This window comes from Phallusia mammillata, chromosome 6 (assembly GCF_965637545.1).
Source record: "Phallusia mammillata chromosome 6, kaPhaMamm4.hap1.1, whole genome shotgun sequence".
Classification (NCBI taxonomy): domain Eukaryota; kingdom Metazoa; phylum Chordata; class Ascidiacea; order Phlebobranchia; family Ascidiidae; genus Phallusia; species Phallusia mammillata.
Window position 1 is genome coordinate 9,273,701 of NC_137257.1, and position 22,977 is coordinate 9,296,677.

The 22,977-nt window shown below is 36.5% G+C and overlaps 2 protein-coding genes across 2 annotated transcripts; both read right to left on the reverse strand.

The window, feature by feature from the left end:
• Positions 1 to 3,835: 3,835 nt before the first annotated feature.
• Positions 3,836 to 13,316, reverse strand: LOC145234701 (uncharacterized). Its single transcript, XM_080099428.1, has 17 exons — positions 12,952 to 13,316; positions 12,278 to 12,475; positions 11,529 to 11,927; positions 10,794 to 10,988; positions 10,340 to 10,738; positions 9,785 to 9,964; positions 9,430 to 9,555; positions 9,065 to 9,127; positions 8,275 to 8,498; positions 7,451 to 7,719; positions 7,052 to 7,183; positions 6,810 to 6,974; positions 6,181 to 6,477; positions 5,855 to 6,035; positions 5,364 to 5,520; positions 4,942 to 5,150; positions 3,836 to 4,799 (listed from the first exon to the last, which is right to left on the reverse strand). The coding sequence occupies exons 1-17, from the start codon at positions 13,278 to 13,280 to the stop codon at positions 4,546 to 4,548; spliced, it is 3,777 nt and encodes a 1,258-aa protein (XP_079955554.1). The 5' UTR covers positions 13,281 to 13,316; the 3' UTR covers positions 3,836 to 4,545.
• A 6,965-nt stretch (positions 13,317 to 20,281) lies between these two features.
• On the reverse strand, positions 20,282 to 21,303 carry LOC145233001 (uncharacterized). The gene is made up of 4 exons (XM_080097664.1): positions 20,999 to 21,303; positions 20,772 to 20,934; positions 20,648 to 20,711; positions 20,282 to 20,574 (listed from the first exon to the last, which is right to left on the reverse strand). The coding sequence occupies exons 1-4, from the start codon at positions 21,064 to 21,066 to the stop codon at positions 20,390 to 20,392; spliced, it is 480 nt and encodes a 159-aa protein (XP_079953790.1). The 5' UTR covers positions 21,067 to 21,303; the 3' UTR covers positions 20,282 to 20,389.
• Between the last annotated feature and the right edge of the window lie 1,674 nt (positions 21,304 to 22,977).

The window sequence follows — 22,977 nt, forward strand, 5'->3', positions numbered from 1 at the left end:
AATCAGGGTTTGGATGTTTTCTTGAGTTTTTATCAGGTACCATAGAGTTTACTTACTTGCAAGTTAATGTGCTTTATATGAAACCTAGAATGTTGTTTGTTTCCGATACGGCGTTTTATTATTAATATTATTATTATTATATTTTTATTATAGGAGTGGTTATGCAAGTTGGTGTGCTCACATACGGCCTCTTCGTGAATAATAACAAAAGTGACCTAAGGCTCGCTCTATTATTGGCGTTTGCAACCGGTCTATTACAAACCTGGCAGGCATTATTATCGTTTGCAAAGGTAGGCTTTGTTTGTGTATATCACAATTAGCACATATGCATGCTACAACCATCCAAAAAACATTTGCAAGAAAAAACGAAAGCTTAACTACGCGAGTCATTCATCTGTTTTCTTGAGCTCGGTATACATGACCGGTTAAAGTCCATACTTGTGGTAAACACTGAATGTTTTATCACTTTGATGGACAAGCGCTGCATGATAAGGACGGTTTGGCTACTGCTAACTGTACCAGAAATGTTTACCCAACTTTGGCAGTTTGGATTTTTAATGTGACACTAATTCAACCATGGCAATTGCATTACTGTACCATTTGTTTGCCTTTTTGGGGGCATTCTGTCAAAATCCTAAAACTGTAAAAGGGTAGGTCACTATATTTCTATATAAGCTACTGTTGCCAGACATAATAAGTTATCACTTGTCACTATATTTCATGGGAAAATTTGACCAAATAGCTCATAAATAAAGTGAAGTTAAATAAACAGGTTCGAAATGCTGTCAGATAATAACCATTAATTTGTTGTGTTGATCCATAAAGCTATATGCGGAAAAATATAACCGTATTCTGGAAAAGTATCTCAAGAAGGCTGACAACAAATGGGATTGCGCTTCCGTTTTACTGTTGACAGTGGCATGGATTTTCTTACTAATAACGGTTTTATTGCCTGGTTGGAAGGATCCGCCTACGAAACTTTGGAAAAAAACTGAATGTATTTATGTCTTGTATTTTTTTTTATTTGTCAGTAAATGTTATGTTGAAAAGAGGGAGTAATTTCGATTTGTGCTATAGTTTACCTTTGTTTTCGGTTTTCGGATTACCATTCTCTTGGACCTAGGTGATACCTATTTTTTTAACCTATTAACGCCCAATTATTTTGAGCTGTTGCCATTGGGCAGTGACCTCTAACGTAATTTTCTTCTAGGACTGAATAAAAGTTTTTCTCCGCACTAAAAACAGTCAAACGAACAAACAAATACAAACTTTAAAACATGTTTTGCATTTATGCAATTTAAAATGCCTGAAATGTTTTTAATTAAAAAAAAACTAACAATATATTAAAGATAAAAAAGATGAACTACCGCGATTAGGGGGAAATGGCAGATGGTGACGTGCCGGTCTTGCACTTGAGACGAAGCCAAAGAAAACACACTGTAACACACAGTTTGTTTTTAGTCAGAAAGGAAAAGATTAATACCATTCGTGTTCTCGGCGGAATGTCATTGGCGTCATTTATTGGGTCAGGGATATCGATATTGATTTTTATCATCGGTCGAACATTCTTTAAAAAAATTGATGGTTCAGTTCCAGCCATTTTTACAAAAACTTTTAGAACACTGATGTTTCTTTCTGGTGAGTTGTTAATTGCTTATGATACTCATTGCTATCATTGTCAAGTTTACTGCTAAACTGTCCATTTAACTCACAATCCTAATTGGTTACATTCACACTTAAATGCGACGCTCCAAAAAACAATTATTCTGCAAAAACTACATTATAATGATTTTTTGTTGTCAAAATTGTCAAATCATCATTAACTTAAAGGATATTTGTCTGTATGTCGTTGAGATAAATTCCCCCAGACGCCCGACCGCCAATCATATGCATAGTATCCTTTGATTGGGTTGCTTTTGGAAATTGCAGTGTTAGTAATACCGGGTTGGAAAATCAATCAGCCAATTCCTCTATATAAACATAGTAAGTTTTTTTCTTCAAAGAAGGGTTCTCGTTATTATGGCACAAGCTTACCTTTTTCAGAAAAACTATGCCACTCGTTGCAAGGTTTTGCAACATTGCTTTACGTATCGCTAGGATGCCTTGGAATTGCAATATTTCCATTATATGGACACTTTTGTTGTAGAATCGGGGACGCTTGGATGGTCGCCAAATCTTTTATGCTTCTTGGAGGTAACTACGTGATTCAGAAAAATTATTGTGGCCGCACCTTCTTGCAAACTGTAGTGAATTTATTTAAGATTTATGTTGCATTGCAGTAGGCGATTTACCATAAAAGCGTCCATAAATTAGATTTATAGTAAACCATCAATACAAAATGACATGGGATACGTTTGTTCTTCACTGTACATATCTTTACCTAACATTATTTGTACTTTTTTGTTTGTAACCAACCATAGGAGCTATCTTTGTTTTCGCGAATGCTGCCTTGCTGGTCGATTCTTTACTTGGTGTCGATGGTGGTACATGGAGCTACGATTGTCCCTTCATTCTCTCAATAATTTTGTCAGTTTTGTACTTGATCTGGTTTGTTTGTTGCTTCTACCCTTGGGCAAAAGGTATCTTAAACATCAACAACAACACTAACAACAGTAGCAGCAACAACAGCAACAACAGCAACAACAGCATCAACAGCATCAACAGCAACAACAATAACAACTGCAACGACAGCAGCAGTGCCATAGCCATTCCCACTCTAAACCCAATGCCCAGCACCAGCTCCAGTCCAAATAGTGAATCCGACCGCAATTCCATCACTGACCTCGACTCAGACTCTAACTTTGATAGAAGAGAAACGAGACAAGTCTAAAAACTTAAAACAAGAAGAAATGTATGTCCTGATAAGCTTTTGGTTTAAAACATCATAGAATGTGCTGCGTTTGTTATGCAACAAACTGCACTGAATAAAAAAGTAACAAAAATCTGTATATTGAACATTGATTTTGATGGTTGATTGTTGGGTAATTTTTTTAAACCTAATAGTTTAAAGTTTAAACCATCAAGTAACTTATTTATTGTAAAAATCCGAAGTCAAAAGATTTGCCCAATCGCAGAATGAGACAGCACTTGCATGTATTTCATAATATATAAAACCAAAAAATGTTTAAATATGTTGAGCGTTTGTTGGGAAATTATTCTTTCTGCATGATATTTGCAGAAATATATATGTAAGTTAACTGGTCCCGGCTTAAGTTCACCTATTTTTTGGTGTGTTCATTGGTAATAAAAACTACAAGTGTTTGAAATATTTTATGATTCTAGATATCTTACCTTGCCCAATTATTGTTCTACTACAATGTTTGATAGTGGTGACGTCGGCTTTCTGCGTCACGAGGTAAAACAAAATTAGTGTGTGCTTAAGCTATTAAGCTACAATCCGGGCGAAAACCGTGCTCTGTGCGTGTATCAAAGCAGGGTTGCGTGTTCTTTTGTCAATAAGGTGCATATTGCTTATTCCCACTTGGCAAAATAATTACCAACCTATTTATTACGATACTGTTACTAAGATTTTGACATACATCACGGATTATCACGTTTTCATATTAAGTTACTGTACAAGGACATTTGTTCAACCCAGAGAGTAATTTTGCTGCTTACGCATTGCAGAGATCAGCATTGATGCCACACCATCAGCCGTAATCCATTTAACTTAAATAGCATAATGACAGTCTATTTAAAGTTATTCGTAAACATACCAAATACTTGTTTTAAAATAAATAGACGACAAGGCACGATAACCGCTCAAAAAAAAACTTTTATTGAACAAAGTTTTACGTCGCAAGTATTTGCCAATACTGTTTAATCTGTTCGTCATCCAAACGTATCTCACCATCCAACAGTGACCCGCTTCGGTCGTGTTATTGATTTGTCCTTTGCGTTATCGTGTATGATTTAAAGTGAACGCTCTGTTGAACTTGCGTTGTTGGAATGAGTGCACGCGTCATTCGAATTAGTGTCTTGCAATAAACGGAAGAAAACAAGGCGTGCCTAAGGTCACTATACATTTTAAAGAAATAAATCCGCTTTGAGTATAATTTCGTTTACCACACAGTTAGTATAAGATACGTCGTTAGCATTTTTCCATTTCTAGGTTTTTGCGTAATAATGTTTCACGTCGATGTCGTAATTTCCAAGGTATTACCCCCCTCACAGTTTGCTCCACAACGTTTCAAAGTTTTTCCGACGTGTTAATTGTTTTAGTACTTTTTTGTCGCTACGTTTTATTACCAAGCAAAAAAATCAACTCAATAGGGTTTGAGGTCACACAAAGCAATATTGATTTTTTCTCTCGAACCCAGGACGCTCTCGAGGACGAAAACAATTAGTCAAATAACTTTTTATTTGGCCAATACAAGCCTGTTGGTGGAATGGTTTCCAGTATTGACTCATTATAACATGAAATCAAAATTTGATGAACTGATGCCTCGCTATGAGGTATTACCATTACCTATTTCTTTCTATTAAGAGAAACGTTTAGAAATAATCAAGCCATTCGATACAGAAACAAGCTTGAGAAACAATGATTTAAACGCTACCATGGCTTTGCCGATTTAACGCAGTGTTTAAGGCTTTGGTTGCCCTCACGCGCATTCTATCCACAACCGTGGAGTAAACCAATGGGTTGATGGCGCTGTTAATCGGAAGTAGAACAACAGCGGAAACGACGTAAGCAATAGGTGGCAGGGTAACTCCCCCAAAGTGCACGAACGTCATCACTGAAATAGGAACCCAGCAGCAAAAGTCAGTAAAGATGAGTCGCATAACTTTTCTCTGCATTTCTTAAGACAAAATGAGGTGAATTTACTCTTAAGTTATAGTACATTATAAGAGTCATAGCCTATGTTTCACCTTTCTAATTTTAGCAGAAATTAGGTACAACTATAGTAAATTATTGTTTTGAGCAACTGTTGAAACACACACCTTTGTTTGATCTGAGGGTATGAGCGTTTGAAGTCGCATTGACGTTCTTTCTGCTTGTTGTCGACATTTTGTAAATAACCAGGTACATCAAAGTGACATAGACGAAAGCGGCAAAGTTAAAAACGACAACAAATAGACTGTAGGGCCAGGCTTTGTCGGCAGTTGTAACAAATAGCTTGCTGATGCATACACTGTTGGTACTATAGTAGCTGGAGAAAATTAAAAAAATGGATTATGCCAAATACATCACTACGTTTGATTAACAAGTTTTACTTTACTGTACCATACAACTTTGTAAAAATACGTAACAGTAAATACGGTAGATAATTGGCAATATTTAACAGCACATTTTGCTTATCAGGGAAAAAAATCGGGGGTGGAGATAAAGTGTTGTGTGTTTTGTTTTTTCGTTTTTTTCCTACCCAAAATAACCGGAAGGCTTCGGCAACAACTGGGGATGGTTTTCATCCAAGAAATGATAAATACTGTGCCACGATGTTGCCAAGTCACTGATATTCCCCATGTTTGTTGCATTTTTTGGATAAAATGTGGTTAGTCTTTCCAACAGTGTCTTTATATCTGCAATTTAAGAATACAAAAAATGCAAACACGTCGGATAACAAATACTCACGTCTCGAAAAACACCCAACATAATGTGAAAAATATTTTTTTTTAAATATAGTTGCACAGAATATGTTGCAGGTAAGATATAGTTTCAAAAACACAGGTAAAGCGAAAAGAATTTTCACACCTTTGGACGTTTAAATTGAAAGTATAAAAGTAGTAAACATGTCCTTAAGCCTTATACCTACCTATTTGATCAGTGTGTTTGTGAAAACTGTGAGTGCAAATTTGATTTGTCTGTGCTTAAAACTAGCATGTCTGAAGATACCCACAAAGCGACATGACGTACCTGAAAGCTCTACGACGACTCCGCGAAACACTCCGTGGTCATTTATCCAAGCTTTGCTTTCAAAGAATTGTTCAAAAGACGCCGTAAGTGGTAACAGTGAAATAATGAATGACATCAACCACGCCAATATTGTAACGCTGATGACAAGCCCTAAACTGGGACTCGTTGATGCTTTGAAGGGCTGTAGAAGTGGAAGATAATTTTCAAATAAAGTTTGTCGTAAAAACACTATCTCAGATGGAATAGCTCATCAGAACCCATTTAACATGACATTATGATTGATGATGCAGTTAATTTCTCGTCCATTTTGACGAATAAACTCTTACCTTACAAACCGCGTAGAAACGAAACGTTGTTAGCAACAGCATAGTTAGAACTGAAGTTTCGCTGGACAAAGTGGCAAGGACACCCATAGCTGTGCAAACATCACTTGACCGCCACACAAGGTCGTTACTGCAATATATTCCACTGTAACGAGCACCAGCAGCACCCAACATGACGAGGTATATGCCCATTAAAAAGTCGGAAATGGATAAGTTAAGAACGAGAATGTGATTGGCTCTTGATGACGCAGACAGCTGTCGAAATCGACTCAAATACTTGATTTCTTCTGCAAAGACAATCTGCAAAATTGGTCAGTCCCTTTAAAAGTGTATTTTATATCGATCAGTATTTTCAAGACCTGTTGATGTAATAAACTTCAGTGAACTCAAAAAAAATATTTGTGGAAAAATTTATGGATAAGTTGAGCATTTGAAGTGCTTAAAAAAGTGTAAAAAACTTAACCATGCTCTTTACAATCCTTAAACCCAGGTGGAAAAAACCAAAACCTCCCAATTTACAATAACTTCTGAGCAACCTATTTGTATGGCTTTTATTGCTATATAATTAATATAAAACATTACATGTATATATTAGCGATAAGCTTCAACAAAACAAGAATATTTTCTGTCACCGTGTTTCCAACTATAGCAGTAATGGCCATTATCCACACAACGATTCGAAGCAGCGGGTTCGCTATTAGCTCGTATCGTGATGAGAATACATTGTTATCACTTGTAGATATGATTGATGGACATTCGTCACTCCAGTCAGAGCAATCTCCAACGCTATTAAATACCTGAAAAAAAACAAGTTACTAACCAAAGACGAAGAAAGCAGAACAAACATTACATTCTGGTGAGACGACTAACATACTTTCTTTCTGTGCACAAAAAGAGGCTGTTTGTTTTCGCAGTAGAATCTCCCATCCTCTGTGCAATTCAACTCGTCTTGGGCGTCATCGCAGTTGATTTTGTAATCGCACACTTGTTTTTCGGAAATAGATACCTAAATGCCAAAACATGGAGAGCTGCGTATGTTTGTGGCTTGGTCAAGTTTTTTTTAGAACTTCGCATATTTAAATGTATTCGAGAACTAAAAATTGATAATTTTTGGAATATTTTGTTCTAGTTTCCGCATCAGACCAAACAAAACAAGCGGCAAATTCGTTCCAGTAGATCAAACAATTTTAAATATGTGTCTGCTAGATTTCAGGTGACCAGCTATAAACGAATAAGACCTCGGATAAACAATTTGCTAACAGCAAATTCTTACCGCTGCACCATCCAGCGTAGAGCAATAAACCCGGTTTGGGCAAGATATTTTGTTTTCATCGCTACCGTCTTTACAGTCAACAAACCCGTCGCAGAGTTTTATTTCATCCAGGTTCACCAAACCGTCCACAGTTTCACAAGCTTCCCTCCATGTGCAAAGATTCGGGTCTTCATCTCCGTAGTAGTAGTTGTCATCTCCGACGTAACCGTCCATGCATTCCACCCGACCATCACATATGGATAGCCTCGTTTCTTTTGAGTTAAAACCCCCTATTGGTAGATTCTTGAATAAGTTTTAAAATGGAAACTGTAAAAGGTCTGTAAGTGATCGGGTTTACGCAACCTTGAAACTACAGGTTTTTTGTTGTCCTGTCAAGCATTACCCAAAGGGTCAATTTATTGGTCCCATCAACGCTTCCTTCCCAGCCATGTTTGACTCATAATGAGCCAAACCTACTCTCAGGTGGGAACCCGCCACATAACGCTTCGTAACTGTAGCGCGTTTAGTCATTATCCACCAATCCTGTCATCCAATATTTCGCGCTCCATACTCCATAAGTGCAATTGTGTCGCTATGTGTTCTTCCCTAAGCGAAATAAACTCAACTCGACTTTTGTAACAGTTAAAGTAAATTGGCAGAAAAACCTAGGTCTGAAAAAGTCATATAAAATGTTACGGCAAACGAATTCTCGAAATGAGTGGCAGGCAATCGCCGCCAGTTGGACCTAAAATTTTCGTGGGATTTTTTTAAAAAAGGCATCCTCAGTTGCTTTACCAATAGAACTAAAATAAGGTCTTCAACAAAGTTCATACATTCCAACTTACTATCCATACACTCGAAGACGATAGAACTTTGAGTTTTAGTGCACAACTTAGTTTTGTTGTTTCGACCAGCATTTTTAAAAACTTCCGGACACCTTGTACTGCACTCATCTGACGACAGGGCGTCGTACGATTGACCGTCGCCAGGTGTCGTCACACATTCTTTGCGCCCATTGCAGAAAGTGGCTATCCTCTGAATGCACGTGTTTGCGGACAGATCCATGCACCTACGATGAAGCAACAAATAAAATGTTCTTGTTTACAATCGGTTCGTGAATTCGACATATTTTGTTTCATTAGCTAAATATCTAGTTAAAAGCGATTTATGGTTCATTACACACTGCCAAATTTTGAAAATCAGTCATGAAACAATTATATCAACTTTTTATGCCTCACTGCTTGGCCTTAGCCACTAGTTTGGGATCCAGTGTCGTAGACAGAAATTAAAAAAACGCAAAGAACAACTAAACCCCTCTCACCTCATGCTGTTAAAACAAAACGGGGACCTAAATAACCATCAAAATGTCGAATTTGCACGACATGGATTAAAATCAACATCAAACAATTAAGTCTATTAGACGTAGTTACGTATAAAATTAGCTTTTTTAAAATGTAGGATCTTTGTCTCACCATTACATGCTAATGGTGCATATAAGTCTCCTGATGGATTATAACAAAATGATTTGGTTACATAAATCACCTAAACTTTTGGAAATTATATCTGTTTCATTGTTAGGTTGGTTTTAAAGATTTACTATTTTGCTTTCACTCTATATCGTCCTTCAATCCTTACCTACAATCCTCGCCTGGTAAAGTTGAGTTGCTGCAGGGAATTGTCCCACCACATAACGTTGAACTAAAACAAATGCATTGTACAAGCCGACAGGCTATCCAAATGTATCGAGATAGCACCTTAAATTCAGTTTCATATCACGCCATATATCAAAAAAATTAGGATATTTTCCAACTGTTTGGACTTTCATTTTGTAACAATCGTTATGCAATTAAATGACTAACTGTATCTATATGACCGTAATCATTTGCTATTATTATGTTGCAGGTGGTTTTAGCATCAACGTCTCAGATTTACGTCAAAATTTTAAAATTAGGACAGCTTTTCCCGAGCAAGTTAGGAAAAACTTTCCACTTTATGGTTACGTTTCGTCAGATCCATCTTCACAATCCAACTTTCCATCGCAAACCATCTGTCGTTTTACGCAGTTTCCATTACCACAGAAAAAACTTCCCTCTGTGCAGTTGAGTGATAATCTTCTAACTTTCTCACTAAATCATATTATACATATAAAAAGCACATTCGGTCCTAACACGCTTCTCAAAGGTTAATTAACCTATACGCATGTATCGTCAAAAGAGCACAATCATATTTTTCAAGTAGGGACATTCAACAGTATATAACTTCGGAGGCCAATTTTACTATCAATTTTTAGAAAACTTTAATATAAACCACATATTCAACGTTTTCAATGGTTCAAAGTTAGTTAAACATATTTACTTTGGTTGAAGTCGCTGGCATATTTTGGGCAAGCGTCCCTCGCACAAGCACTCATCACTGAGATCTGCGCAATCAATAATGTCATCACATACGCTTGTCTTTGGTATAACAAGCGTTCCGTCAAGACAGGCAAAGCACAAAGTGTGATTAAATGTAGCCCATGGTGAAGATCTTATATCACTGTAACAAAAACGTTAGCCTCTGTTAAGTTTTCATACAACTTGTTGCGTTTAAATTCACATAATTTGTCATAACAGATGGAGTACAGATTGCTCCATTAAGTGTGTTTTTTTTACATACGGCAGCATATACAGTTGGGTACAGTTAGTTTGGTAACATGTATATAGGTCAAAGGGTATGGATGTATATGGACTTTAAGAGTACGAAACAAGATGAAAAATGACAGTTTATGAAGACACATTTCCTTGCGGATGGTTAAGATACCTTAAATGGGCTAACACTGTGGTATTAGTTACATATTGAGAAATGAAATTACATCTATGCGTTTTTTTGTGACTGAGAACTTCGTGTTAAAAGAATACCATCACAACCCACCTCGGGTTATCCAACAGTCGACCTTCTTGATCTACATAACACAAATCTTGCCCTCCGTCGCAGTCCTTTACACCATCCAATACTAGCATCTGTGGAAGTTTGCAAATTCGTCCGTTTCTGATGCACTTGAAACCTTGTCCGTTGGTCCATCTTTCGTGATCCTTGCAATCGTTACATGTGCTGTCGTCGCATAACGTTGACCTTGACAGACACGTCATATCTGGACAACGGAAGTGTGTAGGACACTCAAGGTCACAGGCAACGCTACTTCCGCACGGATGGACGATTGTCTCACATATATTTCGCTTTTCCTTTTTGCACGTGTGAGATGAATCAATCTCACTCAAATAGTTGAGACACACTCCGAAGTCATTAAAGCAGTCGCATCGTTGCACAAGACTTTGAAAAGGTTAATCTTAAAATTTGTACAAACAGCATCACACTAATTACTCACCTTGGCAGGGTCTTGTATGAAGTCACGTAACCACACAGCTTCGGGATTTCTCCTCCGCAAAAACATTCGTCGCTGATATCGGGGCAATCGACGACGCCATCACATACACCCCTACTCGAGATTATCGTGAAGTTGTCGTGGCAACGAAAACATAAAGAGTTGTTGAACTTGGCGAATGGAGAGTCTCGAATGTCACTACAGAAATGCAAGGTGAATGGTTGAATTGTACTTGGAGGTTAATTTGAAAAGCGGTTAAGTCAAACGTTTTTGTTGACGTTGTGTTAAACATAAAAACGGCGAAAAGTACTTTAATCCTTTATAAGCATAAACGCAAATTTCAGTTTGAAAGAAAGTGGTCATGTTCATAAATTTGTAGCACACCTTTATGCCCAAAACCTGCTGATTTTTAAAGCAAAAAGATAAAATCCAGTATTTGAGTGTAAAATATCACAACGTTTCAAAGTTTATTTTTGTCATTGTCAGGTGAAAAAACAACGAACAGAAGGGATGTGACTTCCTGCCGCACAACAGTGAACAAGGGGTTCACGTAAAGATACTTGTATCTTGTATCTTTTTGTTTAGAATATTTAGAACAGTGCATTATTGTGTGTTGACTTTGGTGCTTGTTATGTGTAATTATATTCTAGGAATGTCACTATGGCTATTTTGGCTTGACACTTTTTAATCCTGATGCTGTTTGGTAACCAAAATAACTAAATTCCAATCAACACTTACCTGGGAACATTAAGTAGTTGTTTGCCATTATAATTGTCGATAAAACACAAATCGCTTCCATCATCACAATCTCCTATGCCATCGAAAAGCAGCATTTGGGGCAAAACACAGGACCTTCCGTTTTTTATACATTTAAACCCATGACCATTTTCCCATCGTTGAAAACTCGGACAGTCATTGCAGATATCAGCGTCACACACAGTTGACCTCGGTAAACAAGTCATATCTGGGCAGCGGAAGTGTGATGGGCATAATTGGTCGCACTGGACCGACGTGGAACAAGAAGATGTGAAATTGCATCTCTTTGTTGGGTTGTTATAGCATTTGTTTGTTTCGTTTTGTGTAAGATAGTTGTGACAAACATTATCAGAGTCAAAGCAATCGCATTTCTGGATCAACCTGTGTGAATAGTTAATGTATTTGCAATAATATTTACAACTGCAATATTACTGATGTTAATAGGTCCGTCTGCATTATTTTCTTTGCGGAGAGCGTTGTATTAAAACTAAACTTTTGATAACAATTCTGCCAATGGTCCAATAAGAGGCTGACTCATATACAAATATGAACAACCCTGTGCGCGCAAACTGCATGGCTGTAAAACAATAAAACGTATGTAATCTTATACCAAATGTCATTTTGCATGAAACGTTTTTAAGATAAATGTTACTTTTTGTTGTAAAGAATTCAAAATATAAAAACTTTAAGTTGATCATTGATATATATTTGCCAATGCAAGTGTCACTTACGCTGGAGTTTGTTGGTACTCGTTAACATGACGACAAATACCAGGCGTTTCCCCATCACACTGACACTCGTCACTCAAATCAGGACAATCGATGACTTTATCACACACGCCTGATCTATGGATGATCGTACGTTGGGTGTCGTTGCACAGAAAACATAACGTGCTGTTAAATAAAAAGCCTGCTGATTCTGTAATGTTTCTGCAAAAGAAAGAAACGTATGCATGATTAAAGAAGTGTTATAAAAGTTCAAAATTATGGGTACTCAATGACAATACAATAATTTGTAATACGTCTGAATCTTTTCATCAATATTAGATAAAAATAAATGGCACCATGAGTCCCAAAGCAAAAGATACAAAGAAGAAATGAACAAACCGAATAGAAATAAATGCAGTTGCACCAAGAACACAGTCGTCTGCAACAAGTGCAACGCAACTATTACCGACTAACCCAAAACTGAGCTGGACAACGATAAGACACTATGAAACATGTTTAATAACAACAAAATAGTATTATGCTTCGCGTGCAAGCACATTCCATATGTCGGTAAACTATGTTTTATTTTCTGATTTTAAACTCAACACTACATTTTTTGGAAATTGAGAAGTTTTAAAAACGTTTACTTTTGTCCACAAAATTAATTTGTGCATTCAAGAGCATTTGATATACTTTACCTTGGATCACCAGCTAAGTTGCTGCCACTTACAACATAGCACAAATCTGTCTCATCATCACAATCTGCTATTCCGTCAAAAAGTAAAACTTGAGGCAAAATGCAAGACCTTCCATTCCTTGGACACTTAAATCCGTGTCCATTGTCCCAATGCGTTATTCCTGGACAGTCGTTACATACATCACCATCGCAAACGGTTGACCTCTGTATGCAGCTCTTGTCAGAACAACGGAAATAGTTTGGACACCAACCATCACACAAAGTCTTGTCATTGCAGCCAATCTCTCCCTTACAGTATTCGGATCGGCGGATCGCACAAGTGGATTGCATCCCAAGCAAACGCGGCAACGTACACCTAAAATTCGATAAGTAAACTTTCGCTGGAATGATATACAAATTAAATGATGCTCTTCTGACAAATGTATTGTTTTAACTGACGCTTCAATGCCCTATTCAGAATACCTGCAACGGGATAATAACACCCCATCGGCTCGTAAAACTCAAAATGAACAAAACGAAAAAAGCAAACCATGGCACGATAAACCAAAAGATAAGAAACGTAAGCTCTTGGGAGTTCTGATCAAAGTCAAAACGCGAGTTCTAATCAAAGTGTTTAACCAAATGCTTGTAGCAAGCAGAGTGCAAAAAGTACGTTTAAACGTTGATGAAGTCGCACCAATGGTGAATGTACAATAAAGAAAGAACCGTTTTCTATCCAATTTCCAACTATACCGCAGAAGACTGCAGTGTTAATACGCTGATAAAGGCGATTTGAATGGGACGTTAAAACGTCGGTTAAAAAGTACATTTATCAGAAGAGCATCATTTAGTTTGCACTACCAATTCACTTTGTCAACTTTTGGGTTAGATTACTGCGGTAGACGACTGTGATATTTTATTACTCTTTATAAAGTTGAAGTTAATAGTAGCACAATTTAGACCAAATGACTAGAAATACTAAAACTTCGCATGACCTTTGCAACAACAACGTTAAAAACGAAATAAACAAAAATTAAAAGCACGCACAGCCAGGAATGAAATACATAATGTAGCGGTAAACGTTTTGTGGGCCTAAACCTACTTGAGAAATTCGGTACGGATGTTTGACTCATTCTTAACTACTTCAACCCCAACTTCATCACTTCCATCTGGACAATCGACAAATTCGCTGCAGAAGCGATTTGTTTTAATAGTGGTACCATCATCACATGTGAATCTATAAACTGTAAACAGATTTATGTCAGATGTGCTAACCAACATATAGAAACACTCATCTTTTTTTCTGCCGTATGCTGACTTAAAAAGGCTATATTTGAAAACAAATCTATTTACATAAGCCTTAGCATTTCAATGCTCTTATGCTGCCTTAAATTATGACATTAGTGTATACGTTAAATGTAAACGTTGGTTCGAATGTAGAAAGTATATGTTTTATGTATCGTTTAAACACAGGTAAAATTTTATGTTTCTTTTTTGTTTTGCTCCAAATTTGACCTAGTCTACACTTTTTTCTAGGAATATTATTTTGAAATATACGTTTTAGAAGCGTATTCATAAGCCGATCGTTTTGTTGTTGTAAAATTGTAACCGGTAAAACGTATTGTTCAAAATAACGGTTTGAACAAAATAAATAACCATCAAACATTTACCAAAAGCAACATACCTCCGCTTGCAAAATGTAGAAACATAACCATGACAATAGAAATCATACCGACAAATTTACACATGTTTGACGTTCCAGTATGATCTTGATACCGCCTACACAAAAAATGTTTTTAAGCCCTCAGGGTATATATTTTGAAGTTAAAAACTGCCGTGTATACATTGTGTTTAATCGTCAAGTTTTACTGCAAATTAGTAACTATACTAGTTACTAGGTTCTGTCTATTTCTTTTCAAAGTATCTCCGTACTGTGACTAAGTTGCTTTCACTAATGAACTCTGAGCTTTTCGTTTACAACTGTCTTTTGATAAGCACAAATACAAATTTTCGAATCAAAATCCTTTTGTTGCTAACAATGTTCTTCTGACTTAACCCATTTGAACTTATGACATGCTTTCTCCAACTGCTGTCGACTGTCATTGCAGGGTATTTTGCTGTCACATCAGTAGACATTACATCCACGCGAGGGAAAAGGAAGTTCGTTTCAACTGTCACATTTTTCTGCGGTATGGTCGTTTCAATGTATTGCTGCGAACAGGATGTCACATTTGCTGTCGCGGGTCAAATTGAATCGGGATATCTAATTTCACGTAAATGATCAGAAAAAAGACTGGTAGGGACTTGGTTTTAGCTTTAGATTAAATTGGTTATTTGATTTTACATTCATTGAACGATAATCAAGTGTTTCATCAATATTCCCTTAGTGCTGTACAATCAGGAACAGATTGTTGAAAAAAACCCGTAATTTTGGGTAAGAATACTGCGTCGCACATTGTTTTTACGATTTCTAGTAGAGAAGATACCTTTTCACATTGACGCATATTTGTTCTGCCTCTGTTTTAATGGCATGTCTAGGCATATTGTTTTGCGTAGACTTGCCTTTGAAACAGAGTAAGCAGAAATTGAGCTGAACAAACCGTCCTGCATGTGGTTAATATGTAAACCTTTAAATAAAATAAATGAAAATCGGCGCAGAAACATTTGTAACAACTCGTTAGACATCAAGGCTGGTTTAGTGATTTTTTTTTCTCGGATTGAATCCCAGCGCTCCCCGAGTATGGATCCCCATTGTTTTTTCTAAAAGTTGTTGAGATTTGCAGACAGTGCACACTGTTTTGTGGCTTTTATATTGTTATCGAACGAACCCCGAGCTTATTGTACGATTGTTTAAAAAACTCAAGACGCCAAAGAGTCTCAAATCATCTGCATGACACCAAAAAATTGGAAGGTTTAAAATTCTGACTGTGTGAGTTGGCCTTCCAAACAAGATCGCGTCCAGAGCGCATACGCTCTTAATCATTAGGCCATTATGGGTTTGTTTTTGGAAACGAAAGATGGAACACGCCAAAATATGCAAGGTTTAGTAGAAAGTGTATTGTGTAGATACATCTGGCACGTACGAAAGCTTAAAACAACATCAACAACAAAACAGTCAACGAAGCAAACTGTCGCATTTTAGGCAATGACATGCCCTGTTGCACATGAGGTCAGATCTTCACGCAAACAGGTAAGCGCGCTGTAAATCACAATATCGGCTACGTGATACAATGCCGGCATGTTGGTTGGAACTCAGGCCATCTAAAGCGTATTGCAGGGGATTGGGCACACGAGGTATGTTTTTATGACGCGTCATATAAATTACGATTTTATGTGTAAATAATTCTTCGCTAAAATTTGAACTGCTAATCTTGCCGACCCCTGGCGTACTACATTTGGGCTTCATAAATCTCGCATTAGCTGTTTCAAACATTTATTGCAATATTAAGCCACAAATCAGCGGCATGCTTGAGCAAGTCCAATTGGAACCAAATGTCAACATTAACAATACACCTTGTAGTTAAATTCCACTCATTATAAGATCACATGTGCAAAAATGACCTACAACTTAGTAAACACTGCATTAGCATCATACAGGGTTATGTTTGCTTTTCGACTGCACCTAAGGTTATTTTTACGTTCGTTGTTTGGCGTGATTTTCAGTATGAGAATTATTGCATGTAAACGCCCTACAGACATATTTAATACATCATAGTGACTGAAATGCATTCAAAAAATAAGATCGCTGCAACTAAGTTGTTTTGAATACTCATGGTGTAAAGGTATACTGCAGTACGTTATCTAAGTTTTGCACTCTAGGAGTTGTTAGATGTGGATGGTACGTTTGAACTTATATCCACACCAGAACCAATTTAAGTTAATCTTGGCGTGAAAGTAAAGCGATATAGGCTGATACGTAATATATTTTAAACAGGAATTTGCCTGGCTTTATCGTGGAAACAATATTTGACGTATTCTATTTTGTTTGAAACACATTTTTTGTTACAGAGGTAAAATAATAAAAAAGTGAATTACATCAATTAAAAAAAGTTTTTAATCGTAATATAAACTGTAATTAAACAAAACTTTCGACATAAAAATGGTTTACGCAGTCATTACTAGGCCTACATATTTTTTAACGTTGCCGTTAAGTTATCATGTTTTCTTTTATTTTAGTCAGGCATTGGCTTTTTCACTAAGATGGCAGGTGTGGTTGCAGGCTGTAATGAAAGCGCAACAGATAATAACATAAATGAATCTGATCCATTAGTAAACAACATCGAAGTTTCAACATCTGAAAATGAAACTTTGTGTGGACGACCAACTTTGGTGCATTGTTTTGCTTTTATGGAAGTTATTTTGAACATTTGTTCTTTACTGCTAGCTATATCTGAAATATTGGTTCCAGCATATCACGAAACGAAACCGCTGAGCATGTTTTACATGGTTTTTGGAGTTTTTCGTCAGAGTGCTGCTCATGATGACCCAAGTACGTGTTGCGCAGTTAAGTTTAAACATAAGTTATGTAGGCTAAAAATATTGTAATGGTGACACATACTTTGTCTAGATATTAAACCGAAAAATCAACTACCTTTTGCTGTTGTTGGCATCCTGTACTTCAACTTGATCACATTTTCCATGATTATAAAAGGATGTAACCACCCCAAAGTAGGAGCACTTTTGCAGTTTGCTGCAGGTTGTGATACTTTAACAGAACGCGAAAACGTTGATGCATTTTAAAATAGTTGTCATTTTACTTAACGTTACCAGTATTGCTAACTATAACACACTTATTGCTACACAGGCCTTCTATTGCAGTTTGGTGTCGTTGCTTACGCCTGTCTTGAGGACAATTCTGTTAATGACGTAAAAACCACCTTATTTCTTGCGTTTTCTGCTGGACTCAGTGCAACGTTTGGTGCAGTGTGTTCCTGGGCGTCGGTAAACCGAACGGATGTCATATAGTATACTACAGTAATTGCCAAAAACCAAGCTAAAATTTTAAGTCTTTAAATGCAAAAGGCAAAAATTAACCAGTACTTATTTATAGTGTGCTTTAACCTGAAAGTCCATTATTATGTATTAGAGTCACGGAGGGGCTGAACAGAGCCCTCAAGTAAAGTATCTGAAGACATGGAATAATTCATGGGATACAGTAACAATCATACTACTGGCGATTTCATTATGTTTGACATTGGTAACGATGTCAATACCAGGATGGAACAGCCCCAAAACGACAGTATGGGAGGCGGGTAAGTAGGTTTTCCCTTAAAACCAAGTCTAAAACTCTAAAAATTGTCAAACAAGTCTTTGTGGTAAAATACTTTGTTTAATTTGTCTTATATTGTAGCGCATCAAAACGGTACAACTCGTGTTTTTTCTGCAATGGTTTGTTCGTCGGTCCTTGGTACCAGTTTTGCTATTTGGGTTCCGATCTTTAAAATCGCCTACCACTGCGCCCAAACGGCAACTTGTAATATGCAACATGACGATGAGGAGGACAGGACGGTAACTTTTGTTCGTTTACTTTCCGGTGGACCAACAAGATTGTACAGAATTTTAGGGTTCATAGCAGGTAAATAAATTAACTGTGAATGTTGTTACTTTTAAGCAAAAATAACTTTTTTTTGGAAAAATAACAGGCGCGGTGTATATTTTTGCATTGTCTGCTTTTACGTCTGACATGTACAATGGCATTGACGACAAATCCTTGGAACCAGGCTTGGCTTTGTCCTTTGGTTGGGTGACGGCAACAGTTTATCTCTTGGCACTGTGTCAACAAATTGTTTTAATGCTAAAACAGAGATATCCCAACGAACTCGAGGTTGATCTATTACGGTACCTCTCTTATTTGCTGGAGTTAATCTTGTTGGTGGCTTTGGTATTTGTTCCCAAAAACTCCGTCAACATTTTTTTCGCCCTGTTTGGTTCAAAACCTTGTAATAGCACGTTTCCTACAATTTCACCTCCTTACGTAAATGATCCATTTCCTTTACCCCAAAAAGGTAAGAATCGTGCAACAATGATTTTGTAAAACCGTAAAATCCACAACATTAACTAAAGTAAGTTTTTCAGTTCTTAAAATATTTTAATAGATGTTAACGCCAAAGCAAAAAAAATGATTGCTATCGGAGGGAATGCATTTTTATTGGTCAGGGTTGTTTTGATTTTTTTGCCTTTAATCAAATTTAAACAACAGGTAAGTAAAATATATCCAATTTCTAAATATTTAAGGTATGCGGTTATTGCTTATTTCACCGGTGTAAAAATGTCTGTACAATAAAGCGGTGTCAGATTTGTTTAAACCAAAATTGTTTTATTGTCGATACACGTCGGAAGAAATACAATTTAGATTTCATTTTATGCTTGTTTTGCAGGCCAATATGGCAACAACACAACAACAAAGTTGGACAACATGTTGGAGGGAGAATGGTACTTCAATTTGCAAAATGGTTTTAGGTACGTTTTGTTTGCTAGTCTAAACCAATTGTTTTCATAAGGTTTCAGATAAGTTTAGGGTGCTTTCAGGAATATAACTTTAACATTTTTCAATTTGATGCAGCAATTATTCTCCTCGTCATGGCTTTAGTGTATTGGATTAGGTTCAACAAAAAGGACTCTGACATTACGATGGTTATGATCAGATTTAAACGATATTTTGTATGCCTTTACTGGATGTATTTTAGAGTTGACCTGTGAAAACCGTTTGTGTTTATCTTAAACCGTTTAAAATCTGGAGCTTTTATAGGCTACATAATTCGACAGCGCAAAAATCATTTTTAAAGCGGTCATGCCCTGCGTTCGCTTATGATGCACGTCTCTCATTTTCGAGGTTATGATTAGATTTAAACGATATTTTGTATGGCTTTACTACACTGTTAAAAAAAATTGCTGTGAAAACCACTGGCAGCAGTTTTTACATGTTTAACACGTAAAATCTACTGCGACTTTCACAGTAAAAAACTACGTGTATTTTCACGTAAAAACAATAAAAATACGTGAATTTCACCGTAAGAAATACGTGTCCGATCTCAGTAAAATGTACTGCCATAATCACTGTAAAATGTACGTGCTAAACCACTGGCAGCAGTTTTTACCCCAAATATCCTGGTAAATTTTACTGTAAAAATACCTGTAAAACACTGCACCACAATGACTGTCAAGTACATGTTTATTTTAACAAACACCAAGTAATATGCAGTGAAAATCAAGCAGCAGTATTCTGTGCAGACTGGATTAACCTGCCAAGGGCCAGTACTTTTGGGTGCGTTCCACCTTCACACCTTCGTTTCCCCTTAGTCCCTGATCCATTGATTTAGTACCTGCACAAAAGATAATGTTTGTTGTTTTACAAGAACCAAATACTTTTAAAGTTCAGTTTTCCAAATAGAGTTTTAAGTATCAAAATTAAACCTTGTCAAATATATTTATACCCACATACACACACATATATATATTTATTAACAAGATCTTACAAACCGTTGGATAAATTCAAGAGATACCTGTGAACTTCGAGGATACTCTATGTTAAACACCCAGAATGAGCAAAAGAGGCCAGCGAAAGCTGTAAAATAGTCACAGCATTCATAAATCTGGTTTCTTTCAACAATTAGTAAGAACTTGTTGCCTGATGCCGGTGAATTGCCTGGAATTGTAAAGAGCAACACATCATCAGACTAAATAATTGAGCACACATTACCATTTATAACATATCATACCTGTAGCAATTATAAAATGATTTGGGTCACCATTTTCAATTGTGTCCTGCAGCAGTGAGTCATCCTGTAAAATAAGCAGATATATAAAGATACGAAATACAAAATGTACAAATTATATACATACTTGAATGCACTTTAAAATTTGTGATTGATTTTCATTGAAGTAACTGCCCAGAAATTCCAAAATTGAAACACGCAGTGGCACTTTGTTTCCAAGAACTTTGCATTCCAACTTTATTTTGTGAATGGTGGCAGCAACTAATGGCTTTGTCATTGCCTTTAAAGCTCTGCAACAAATGTGTTAGGTTACCAATAACATACAAGTATTCTAAGTTTGAAAATAATCATTACTTGTATATGTGGAAGCTTCGATTTGACATTCTCACTGGAATTTCCTTGGCATCATAGGACAAAGCCATAAGTTCCTCATAATGTTGAAGTAGACATGATGATTATTGACGTTATGCACACCATGTTGTGGGGGGAAATGAGGCAATTTAGGGTAAACAACAAAGTACAGTTTGGATTCTACAATAAAAATGGCATGTATAACTCCCACTTGTAAATCATACCCAAATTTTGATAAAACAACAAGCATGCCTGCAACATAAGTGAAACCTTGGAATTTTGCAGAAGTTAGCATAACACATTTCAATACTTTGAAACCACCATTTTGAATTACAGTCATTATTTACACACATTTTACATGTCTCCAAAGAACATACAAAATTATAATCATTATCCATATTCCTAAAACTTGCTTTAACACAATAACCATCATAATACCGGTATGAGTAAGGCTGGCCAAGTTGTTTACATACCACTTACCCGTATTGACGTCTTACATAGCTACTGGATTGCAAGTTCAACTTGTAAACCTTAATTTGTTACTTATGCACAAAATTGGGATTCAAAATTATGCAATAGACGTAAAAACGTAAATTCACACTTTGCTTTTAATCAAGCAGACTACATCAATTCGGAGACAACTTTGCCCGTAACTTCTGAGAGAACCCTCTCAGACAAAAGAGAAAAAAGAAATTGCGCGATTGTGATTGGTTGGCTTTCCTGCACCAACGAAACCACGCCGTTTTTACGGAACAGCATGCGTAAAACGATTTTACTGAAAAATCTTACGCGGCCGCACATAGTAAAATTTACGAACTTTTTTAACAGTGTAGATGTATTTTAGAGTTGACCTGTAAAAACCGTTTGTGTTTACCTTAAACCGTTTGTCATCTGGAGCTTTTATAGGCTACATAATTCGACAGCGCAAAAATCATTTTTAAAGCGGTTATGCCATGTATTCGCTTATGATGTACGCCTCTCATTTTCGACGTTATGATCAGATTTTAACGATATTTTGCAAGCGTTTACTGAATGTTGTTTAGAGTTGGCGTGTAAAAACCGTTTCCATATACCTCAAGCCGTTAGTGGTCTCAAACCAGACATGGGGTCGAATACACGTGTCCTGTATTCGAATACTTTACGAATACCTGCATGACTGTATTCGAATTCATGAATACTTTGGTAATTTTTGAGTGACAGCAATTCGAATGGCATTCGAATAAAACTAGTCAAGTATTTGTATTCATGAATTGTTGACCAAACTACAACGACAAGTAATTCGAATACTATTCGAATAAACCAAGGCATGTATTCGTATTCATGACTTTTACGCACTTTTTAAAGTTCGACAATTCGAATTGTATTCGAATAATGCGAGTCAAGTATTTGTATTCACGAATTGTTTCGTAATGTTAAGGTGGCAGCAATTCGAATTGTATTCGAATAAAACGTGTCAAGTATTAGTATTCACGAATAGTTGACTAAAAAACAACAACGTGCAATTCGAATACTATTCGAATAAACCCCAAGCGTGTATTCGTATTCATGAATACTTCGTACTTTTTGAGAAGTAGCAATTCGAATTGTATTCGAATTAATAGTTCTAGTTATTTGTATTCACGAATTGTTCAGTTGTAGTAAGAAGCAAACAATTCGAATAGCATTCGAATGCACCGATTCGGATATTTGCAGTTGAAAAAAATAAAAGAGTCCCGAAACTTAAAAGGTATTCGATCAAAAAGTAACATGGGTTTATGAATTGCAAATTTATTGGTAAAAATGTAAACCAACGGCGAGCTTTGTTCGCCACCTCAGCTTGACTGATTTAAGTCTCCGTTATATAAATTTCACCAAATTTGCATGAGATGTTTGCTTCATGAACACGCTAAACCTGTCATGTGCTGAGAACAACCCAATGTTGCAAACTTTGTAACACAATTCCATTTATGTAACGTCACAATCAAACTTCTATGTGTCATTGT